The sequence below is a fragment of the Equus caballus genome, chromosome 14 (assembly GCF_041296265.1).
Source record: "Equus caballus isolate H_3958 breed thoroughbred chromosome 14, TB-T2T, whole genome shotgun sequence".
Lineage (NCBI taxonomy): Eukaryota > Metazoa > Chordata > Mammalia > Perissodactyla > Equidae > Equus > Equus caballus.
The window spans coordinates 26696126-26707289 of NC_091697.1; the positions used below are offsets into that span (position 1 = coordinate 26696126).

General features: G+C 44.9%; 1 protein-coding gene across 1 annotated transcript in view; it reads right to left on the reverse strand.

Moving 5' to 3' along the window:
* DOCK2 (dedicator of cytokinesis 2) overlaps positions 1-11164 on the reverse strand; it is a 404121-nt gene that overhangs the window by 79283 nt on the left and 313674 nt on the right. Inside the window, exons 29-30 of the mRNA XM_001500101.7 lie at positions 11031-11125; positions 1137-1215 (exon numbers count right to left, since the gene is read on the reverse strand). Coding sequence (XP_001500151.1) covers positions 1137-1215; positions 11031-11125 — 174 coding nt within the window. The remainder of the gene's footprint in view (positions 1-1136; positions 1216-11030; positions 11126-11164) is intronic.

The window sequence follows — 11164 nt, forward strand, 5'->3', positions numbered from 1 at the left end:
GCTCAGGCATCACCTCCCCAAGGAGACCTACTACGTGCCAGGCACAGAGCACAGAGTCTCTGTGAGTACAAGGTCTTTGCACTCATAAAGATTACACTCTACCAGAGGAAAGAGAGAAAACGTGCATATAGACAAATAAGAAAGACGATTTCAAATAACGTTTAGTGCTCTGAAGAGACCACAACGGGCTCAGTGGTGATATGTGACCATGGGAGCGGTGGGGGCCCCTCAGGGAGCAGTCAGTCAGGGGAGGCTCTTGGAGGAGGAAGTGTTCAAACAGAAAGTGGTGGGAGCTTACAGGTGAGTTCTCCCAGCAAGCCCTTTGGCACATTCCAGTCCTAGGAAAACCCAATGAAGTAGAATGAGCAGGTGAGCATCTTACAGCTGAGCCAACTGAGGCACGGATGCCGTCCAGGCCTTGCCTGAGGTTGCTCAGTGTGTCAGTTCCTGTCAGCCCAGCTTGGAGCCGAACTCCTCAGATGAGGAGGCAGAAAACACTGTCGCCCCAGGTCACTGGTTACTCCCCAGGCTTGCACTGCAAGAGATGTGGGGGTCTGGGACTTCTCTGGAGTGGGGGCCTTCTCACATCTCCAGCCAGAGGTAGCAATCTGGGTTTTTCGGTGAAGCTGTGAAGAGTTGGTTCTTCTTGCCTGGGCCTCGAGCAGATGTCTCACTGTTTGCCCCAGGGACATGCTTTGAGGTCTCCGAATCTCGCAGAGGCCCCAGGTCCTGTCTGAGCACTAAAAGTGACTTCTGAAGGAATCAGGAAGTCACAGAGATGTGCTAGTGAGCTTTATTTTTCAGTGTCTATGTGGGTTTGCTTTTTTCTAGGCTCCAATGAATAAAAAAGTAAGAAAAAGTGGCATCCACTCTGATGATGAATGAATGCGTCTCCTCTTTAGCACAAGATACATTATACAGTCACATTTGCATATGCTGCTCAGCTAATGACTCTTTAATCAAGGGCCCAGTTCCAAACCCTGAGCACTTCCCGCCCACACCCCTCTGTGGAAACCTCCAGAGACAATGGCATGCCTTGCATGTGCTCCGGGATGTGTCTGATGGAGCAACCAGCCCAAGACGCCCAAGCGGCCCTGCCAGGTGCCCCAAGCGCACCTCTGGTGCCTCATACTCACCTGGAACTCAAAGTTCGTGTGTTCCAGGAACTTCTGGTTCATGGTTTCTGCAAACTTGTTGATAGCTCTCAAGAAGACCCTAGAAGAAGGGAGAAGGTCACCAGGCCATCTGAGCATGCTACCTCAGGCATCCCTCTCCATGCTCCAGACCAACGTTCTCTCAGGGAAGAGGTCAGCTGACCCACATTCACACCTGCTCACACTGTAGACCTGGGGCCATGTTTGCCCCAGTCTGCAAGAACTCAGAAACTGTCTGTTTGACTTCCTTTAGAAAATCTGTATTATCTTTTATTTAAACTATTACAAGCTTATGGTAGAAAATTCATGCCATCCAGAAAGATACAAAGAGAAATTGCCCCCTCCAAAAACAAACAACACACCACCAAATCCTATCATCTAGAGAAAATCATCATGGACATGTTGATGAACAAAATTTCAAAGGTCTCCCTAGACATATACACATGAAAGAAATTTTAAAGGTACCATTTTTATAAGTGCAGTTAAACAATAAATGCTATTTCACAGCCTTTCTTTCTTACTCGACAATAAATTGTGTGTTCCCTTCCTGCCAGTGAAGTCAGATATACATCATCCCTTTTAATCACTGAAGAGCATTCCATTGTGTGGATGTATCACCATCTATTTAATCAGTCTTTTATTGAGGGACCTTTATTTTGTTTCTCAGCTTTTTCTGTTACAAACAGTGTTTCAACGATCACTCTTCTGTGTACATCTTGCCCCTCCTATATATATCTCTTCTCCAGTCTTCTCCTCAACGTGGTAATATCGATCAAATGTTAGGAACATTTAACATTCTGGTAGCTGTTGTCAAGTGGCGTTTCTCTTTAAATGTCTTCCTGTTCTCTCTTCCTCTCCTTCCTCCTGCCAAGCCTCCTGACTGGTCTTACAGCCTCCTCTCTCTTGCCCCTTCAACCTCAAGAGCACCTTGCCCTGTGGGACAGCTCCAATCATGTCAATCACCCACTTCAGTGGCTCCCCACTGCTCACAGGATAAGTCCAAACTCTTCCTCTTGTCAGCCAATGCCCTCTATGATTGGATCCCACTTTCTGTTCAAGACTCATTTCTCACTATTACCCTATGCTTCTACTTGTTTTCTAAGTACATAGCCATATTCTTTCTTTATATAGAATTCCCTTCTCTTTCTAATCTCTTTAGGGTGGGGTTCCCTGCACCTTTGGGTCCCCCAAAGGATACTCACTGCAGTTTCCTTTCCCAGCATTCACCACGGTCTAGGACGATTTATTTGTGTGACTCAATAATGTCTGTCTCGTCTCCTAGATTATGCTTCGCTAGAAATCAGAGACTCCCTCCGTGATCTCATCTACTCTGCAGTCTACATGCCTTTCACTCCCAAATTTATATCTTCATCCCTGGCCTCTCCCTTGAGCTCCAGCTTGCATTCCAGCTCCATCCGCACTTGGATGACTAATAGGCATCTCAAACATACAGGTCAAAAACTCAACTCCTAGTACCTGCCCTCTTTCTCTAGTCTTCTCATCTAAGTTAAGGACAACTCCAATTGCTTCCAATTGCTCAGAGGGGGAAAAATTTGGTAGTATCTGTGACTTTTCTCTCTCTCACAACCTACACCTGGCCTGTTAGCAAAACCTCTTAGAATTGCTTTCAAAATGCATCCAGAATTTGACTACTTCTCAACACCCCACTGCCACTGACCTGAACCGAGCCACCATCATTTCTCTCCTGGATTTTTGCAGTTACCTCCCAATTGCTACATGCTCAACCACGGCCAAGTCTTCATTGTGTGTGCCTGTTTGTAAAATCTTGGAGAGCAGTAGCCAGATCCTACCTGTACTACTGTCTATAATTTTTGTTTAACAGTAGACAATCCATAATTTCTCTATTGAGTGGCTTGTCCAAGGAAAATGCCTATTTGGCCTACCTAAGACACGATGGGAAGCCATTAAAGGAAGTGTTTATTAGAAGATTATTGCTTTGGGTAATAATTGGGATTCAATTCTGCTTGGGAACCTCTGAGGGACTCTATTAGAACACACCTGCACATCAGAAGTGTCCCCTCCAAGGGTTGAAGAATCTGGGCTATTTATCCACTAATGTCAGCCTCTCACTGACTGAAAGTTGCTCCTATTGACATTAAGTCCCTAGCACGTCTGGCCTGCCTTGCAGGTGGGCTGAGCACTCTCCTGTAGTCAGAGAAAGCCCAGAGAATGAAAGCAGCAGGAAGCTCTCAGGTTACATGGGAAATGTCCACTGATGCGGCGGGGATAGTTTGGGTGGGCCAAGAGTACAGGCAGGGCACCTATAGCATCTGCTACGTGGAGCATTGCTTGAAACGAAGCCTGGGGCACCTGTTCATTAAACACTTAAATGTTTGTTGAGCAAAGAAAGCAGTTTCTCCTGGTATCGGGATCACAAGATTTGTACACACACACACACACACACACACACACACACCTGGACGTGATTTCCAGCTTTGCCACTGCCCAGCTGTGTGGACTTGGGACATGTTAATATCACCTTTGAAGTCTCAGCTTCCTTGCTTGTGAAATAGCAGCACTGTAACCCCTTTCACAGAATCGCTTCAGGGTTTAATGGCGAATGCAATGGTAAGTGCTGAGTACGGTGCCCGACACAGTGACAACAGTAACGTGGCAGCTACGGCTGCTACAGACCCCCTTGGGTTGCTTCATTCTTCTTCTGAAGGCAGGGACTGCCAGCACAATGGGCAGTCAGAGGACAAGGAGCAGCCAGCAACCTGTTCTGAGGCAGGCAGGACCACGTGAAGACGGGAAAGAAAAGTCGCACAAAATTCACCACCCCATCAGGCCAAAAAGTGAGATTTCTTTGGTTTTGCTATTCTGCCACTTGCTAACGTGCCTTTGAAAAACATCTAGATTTTCTCCTTAAGGATTAGTATCCGATTCCTCAGATGGAAATGGCTTGATGGCTGTCATATTATGTATAAACATCTCGGGCTCTCTAATATGATACCAAAATGAGGGGTTTTATACACTCTCAGCAGTGACAAAGCTCTCAGCAGTTTCAGTAACAGTCATTATTTTGACTGTCAGCCTAAACCTGTTTCTAGCTCTCAAAGCTCAGTCCAATAGCCAGAATTGATCATCCCCCTGTGCTGCTGGTGGAGACTGGTGGCAGACAGGGACTGGGGGACAGTAAATCAGGTGCCTTCCTCTCTCTGGCTTCTTCTGCAGCCACCCTCTGAGAATCAGAATATCCCTTAACTTTGGTTTCCTGTGTATGGGTTTGGAAAAGTACATCTTTTTTCTCCTCTTTCTTGCTCTTTTTAAAAAGTAATTGTACTTTAATCCTAAGCACTAATATGGTGAAGTGGGTTGAAATGAAAACAGACTCGGCTCTTTCTGTTACTCTCAACAATGAACTTGAATTGTTGAAAACAAAGTTCATTATCAAATCTCAACCTACTACTTCCTGCATCTCATCTGTGATGTTTAGAGGCTCTATAAGGTCAATAATAATCACAGCGACAGTGACCAGTGATGTGCCAGGCTCTTGCTAAGTACTTTGCACAGATTCCTCCCTCCTTCCTTCCTATCCCTTTTTTCTTTTTTAACTCTCACATTAACTCTCTGAGTTACACATTGTTTTCATTGTAGAAATGTGAGTTTAGGTAAATTTCCCAATTGACCTGGCCAGTACATGGAGAAGCAGGATTTAAACAAAGGGATGCTGCCTTCAGAACCTTGATATTCACTGCTATGCTATTGTGTCTACAAGGAAACCTCAGTAACTCTATTCAGTCCGAGTTGTGAGTTCACTTTTATTAACAATAGCAATGATGGAAGTATCATGATTATCATTCATGTACTCTGTGCTAAGTGCTCTCTAGACATTATTTCATTTAATTCTACAAATTGAGATAGGTGTTATTGTTGCACCCATTTAACAGAAGGGGAAACTGAGCACTGGAAAGATGGAATAATTTCCCCACATTCACACAGCTAATAAAAGGCTGAGTCCACACCTAGTCTCAGGTTTGTCTTTCTCTGAAGCCTTTGCAGTTAACCAGAAGGAGACACTGGCTCCCTTGAAGGCCAGCCTGCATGGTCTTTGGCACTGGGCATGCTCCTATTGATGCCCTCCATGCACAGACCCCCTTCACACTTGGTCCCTGCCAGTCTGCTGCCCTGCCCACAGCCGACTGAGCCCAGGGCCAACACTTGACTCAGGCAGTCTTCCACGGGTGCCAGGAGGCTATGGGTGATCTGTAGGTACCCAGTAGGGACATCCAAGCCTGGAGAGTAGTAGATCACATCCTTTCAGGCAGTCCAGCAGCAGGACAACCAGGGAGAACGCAATGAACCTGGGCTCGAGGAGAAGCTGTGAGGAAGCAGAAGCCATATGCAAGAGAAGTCAGCTGCTCTGAGTGGGAAGAAGCTGGCAGAAAGAGGAGCCAAACCTGGGGCTGGTGTCCCGAAAACTGCTTCACATGAAGCCTCACTGCAGCCACCGAGCCGGGTCCCTGCCTCTATTTCCCTTCACATGGCAGAACAAACCTTCAGTACCGGAGGCACCCACGAGCCCCTGTGTTTTGTGCCCTGAGTAAGCCTAAACACACCAGATGCACTAATCCTTGGGCTGCATGCAGGAGTGGAATGTCACACAGACTCCTGCAGGTGCTGGAGCAAGCCTGCCTCGGTCAGGTTCCCACTCTGCCGCTCTTCCGTGTTGTGGCCTGGAGCTGGTGCTTAACCTCTGGGAATCTCAACTGCCCTGTCCGTAAAAGGAGCCATGCGTGAAGGTTAAACGAGATGCAGTGGTTCAGTGCTTCAGCACGTAGGAGTCCTCAAGAAATGTCAGTTGTTTTCGTTGTCATTATCCTTAACTGCCCGGCCACCTTGCACCTCTGGGACAGGAGGATCCAAGGCTGAAATACTCTGACGTGATGACCAGCCCACGCCCACAGGTTGTACGAGGTGAATAAAGAGGGAATAGCAGGTGGGCACGCCCTTTGTGGTGAGAATGCCCAAGGGAGGGGGAGGGCCTCTCTGAATCCCATCTGCCTTTCTGCTGTGGTTCATGAAATATAGTTGATTCTCCTAGTCAAAACCTGGAGATGGAAATAAAAAACCTGGCCATGAGAGGTCTTATTCCCCCGCCTGGAGGCACTGAGAAATCCATTCTCCCAGAGCCTGTAAGCTGCTTCCCTCACAACACACAGACGCTCCGTGACCAAGAGGTTACAGTGAATCAGCAGGTCCCAGCTCAGCGGCAGGGCACAGCTAACCCCAAGTGCCCCTGACATGTCTGCGTAATTTAGGATTCCAGTTAGGGATGCAGCAGGCTCCCAGAATTGGGAATCCTGCGGCCAGCTGGACGTCAGGATTAGGCGTGCTGTGCTGACTAAAGAAGCCACGGAGAGGCCTCCTTTGGGCGATATGGATTGGAGGAGGTGGAATCCACAAAAAGGAATAGGCATTACAAGTTAACGTAGGTAGGAGGAAGGGGAAGTAGTGTCAATGACTTGTCGGTACACTGATGGAGCCACTGCAGGATTGCTGGGCAATGCCCTACTCAACATCTGAGGGTCAACTTCTGTGACTCCACTGTGTGCCTAATATGTGTTTGAGACAATGTCAGACCTTGAAAGGTGTCATTGATAAAGGTAGACAAGGTCCAACCCAGATTTGCCTCTTCTGTGAAATATTTTGGATATTCCCAGACCACAGGAATGTGAAAATAAAAGCAATAGCTAGGACTTACGAAATGCTTGCTGTGTGCCAAATAACTGTTCTAACTACTTTATACATATTAATTTATTTCATTTTAGTCCTCACAAAAATCACTTGTAATAGATACTATTATTAGCCCCATTTTACAGTGAGAAAAACTGAGTCCAGAGCGATTAAGTAACTTTGCCTGACGTTACATAACTATTAAATGATAGAGGCAGGATCTGAACCCAGGCAGTCATAAATCCTGACTACATTGGGTTCCCTCTGTGCTCTGAAACCACTACAGAGACTGCAGCACTTGAGCATATTTCCCTGGGCATATTTACTGTCTCACCAACTGGACTGTAAGGCCCCTGCCTTCTGAGACCAGGGCATAAATGGGCCTGTCCACTCCCAGAGCCCTGAATGCCAGGACACTCAATGACTACGTGTTAGTTGATTACATTTAGAGAAGCTTAGGGATGTATATAAATCCCCAAGCCCCCTCAAAATGTTGGCTTTCCAGATCAAGGGAAATGAGGTTCCTTGGCATAATTTTCTTAATTTAAAATATTGTAAAGAACTTGTTCATTTCAAAATTAATCACATCACATAAATCAGATCTTACTGAATGCATCTTACAAAAAGGAAAATGCTCTAACAGGAGGTATTCTTGCAGTAGACACCTCACTCTGTCTGCATACACAAACAGTACAGAGCAGAGGAGACATTCACATCTGGAAAACTCCATTCCCTCCTCCAACAAACAGATAAATGAATAATATATGGCTAGTACATGAATCATAAGTCATAATAGAGAAATTATAAAAACATGGAAATTATAATAATTTGTAAATAATAGAGAAGAAAGAAAGGAAGGAAGAAAGACAGTTGTAATGGACAGACTAAGATAGGAAGTTTGCCTTGGCCACATGAATGAATGGAGCTCGAGCTGCATGTTTTAGAGAAGGGAAGACGCTGTTCTGGGGACACTGATCTGTGCTAAACCATGGTGTGTGTTCTGTTTGTCCAATTTCAGTTGAAATCTTTCACCAACTAGCTACACGATCTCAGGCAAGTTACCTTTTGGGCCTCTGTCAGTTATCTGAGCCAATAAATATGCAGTTTGCACATCCTTATAATGCCTTTGACGATACAAGCTTCACTATTTGACAGGACAAGGCAGCAGAGATTAGGAACATGGGTTCTGATTGCACGGCTTCCCTGTTTCTTATTACCAATGCAATGTTGAGTAAGTTACTCATCTATTCTGTGCCTTAGTTTCCTCACAGACAAAATGTGAATTATAATAGTTTTCCACCATAAAGTTTCTGTGAAGATTAAATGAACTAACACGTGGAAACTATTTACAGCAGTTTTGGAGCTAGATGCTTAATACATGATAGCTATTGTAACATCACAGAAAATGCAAAAACAGTGGGAAAATGTCAAGCGCTCCATGAATGTAAGGGATCGCTGTGGCCTGCAGATGAAGGAAATCTAACTAAGCTGTGAGCCTGCAAGGAGAAAAATAGTCCTCTCTCCTGGTTGAGAAGCACGTGCTTCTCTAGTCCAAGGCTGAGTCCGTTGTCTGCACCTGGAGAGGGCGATGCTGCATTCAGTGAGTTCTTCCTGGGGACCAGCACTGTGCTGAGGAGTAACTCATTCATCCTCACAAAAAATGCCATGAAATGGAGACTATCATTATCCTCATTTTACAGATGAGGAAATCAAGATTCCGAGAGATTAAATAACATCCTAAGAAAGAGAAGCTGGCAGAACTAAGAAGTCTGAAACCCAGACTGTGTTTCTGAGTCTAATTTGTGTGTGTGTGTGTGTGTGTGTGTGTGCAAGCACGCGCGCTCTCATGTGAGGGGAAGATTGGCCCTGAGCTAACACATCTGTTGCCAATCTTCCTCCTTCTGCTTGAGGAAGATTGTTGCTGAGCTAACAGCTGTGGCAATCTTCCTCTATTTTATGTGGGATGTCGCCACAGTGTGGCTTGACAGGCAGTGCTAGGTCTGCGCCTGGGATCGGAACATGCGAACCCCGGACCACTGAAGTGGAGTGCGGGAACTTAACCACTATGCCCCTGGGCCGGTCCCCTAACATTTTCTTTTTTTAATGTAGAGCCTTAAGTACTCAGCTGATCCTTAAGAGATGCAAATGTTTCTATTTAGAACACAATTGCACTTCCTCAGGTCCCTTAGAAAATTATATTCTAACTTTCTAGGTACAAGGAAACAAAGATTATTGTATTATCTCTGGAGGCCTGTCCCAAAAAAAGACTAACGTCTATAGCTAGCTGGGATTTCAGGAGGGGACATTCCTGCAAAGTACTTCCTCGCGCTTCCTCCAGGACGACTGTAGGCACCTCAGAAGGAGAGGACGGGCCTGGACAGGGCTCCAGAACTCTCTGGACTCCCATCCCCCTGACCCTGTATCAGTGGTGGATGTCTGTGTATTCATTTGTCTATCCATCATCCATTCCACCTTCTGGTAATAACTCCTAGCTCTTCCTTTGGAGAACTACTCCCCCTGCCTTCTCCTTTATTTCCAGACTCTGGGGTTTGGGTAGATCTAACCACAGCCTCCCAGGTCCAAAAGTGGGTCATGTGGCCCAAGCTTGAGGAAACAGCATATTTCATTCTCCTGGCCACAAAGGTTTATGAGGGGGCAGGTAGCTCAAGCCATACCTTCGAAGCCATACCTAGGGACTTTTGCTCCACCTACTGAAGAAGAGGCTTTTTCTTTCAATTGGGGTTGTTAATCCAACAAGACATATATCTGGAACTTCTAGAGCCCATTTTACCTACCACAAAGAGAGCATCTGCCTGAGAATGAAACCAACAGAGGAAAGAGAAGATGTAGAGACACAGATTTCCTACAATACTGTTTGAGCACCTGGATACCTCCCTGCCTGAAGCTATAACTCTGGGCCCTTTCAGTTGCCTGAGCCAATAATTTCTCTTTTTGCTTAGGCAAATTTGAATTGGATTTCTTTAAAAATCCTAATTAATAAGTACCCATGGGATACAAACAGTTCAATATACATATTTGTGAATGTCAGGCTCTCTACTAGGAACTGGAAACACAGAGATACATTGGACATAGTACTTGCCCTCAGGAAGCCCCTTCTCTAGTGGTAGAAACAGTCACATGAAGAGATAATTAGAGTACAGTGAGGCACGTGCTACAATATGGGATTGCATGAGGGAACACATTCTCCTACTACGGAGGGAGGCCTGGAAGGATCCACAAAGGAGAGATTACATGGTCAAGAATTTGAAGGATGCTTTCATGTTGAGTTTAGTGTATAAAGGGGGAGAGCCATAGTTTATGCTGCTTCATGGAATAGGAATTGAGAATAAGGCTCTGAGAGAGACCTTGGTAAACCATGGGAAGTGAGAGATTTTGAGAGCCAGAGGAATGGAGAAAGGGAATATTAGAAAATATTGCTGAGTGTTATAATTTGATTTCTTTTTGATGAGATAATATTATTTGAAAGAAAGCATTAAAGGCTAAAATTGCTTGTAATCATTTTTATCTAATGCTGCGTTGGGCCATGTGGAATCTGAGTTATACTTGAGTTACACTGTTATTCTATGAGATGTTAATAGGTATTATATATACACACAGAGACACACATATATGCACACTAAATGGTTCCATGCGCAAATAAATCTGTGAAATGCGGTATCCTAAATCCTCCTCTTAGAGAATTCCATTAGCATACTAAAGGCTCTGAGAAGTCCTGTAGCACATAAATCTGTTCCAAGTTGTTTACTCCAATGATTCCTAAGTTTATTTTAGTGCATGCCACAGAATATCTTGTATTATTTTGAATACATTTTAAAATAATATAATTTTAATAACACTGACCTCAAGCTCTCCTGTCTCAAGAGTTGACAGATGGCTTCCACAGACAAAGCATAATATTTTAACTGGTATTTGGAGAATGGAAAAGGTGAGGAGTAGCCATATAAAATGTATATAAAAGGGCACAAGGAGTAAAAAATTTAAAAAAAGAAGGTTCAAGACTGGTGAGGAGTTTCCTGGGGGTTAAAAGTAGAAGGAAAGGATCTGTTCCACTTCAGTTTTCTTTCACCAGGGAAAACCTATGCCCACTTTATCTCCACAAGTGCTCTTTAAAGTGACTGCTGAGGTGACATGGCTGTTAGGAGGTAGATGGCAGCTCACCTGTTCTGGACCATACTCATGGCCATCCAGTCTACAGGATACACATTTTTCCCAATGAGGTCTTTGAACATGATGAATGTTTCCATCAAGAAGTCCTGAAATAGTAAAGCAAAACATACTTGTCATCCTGTTTT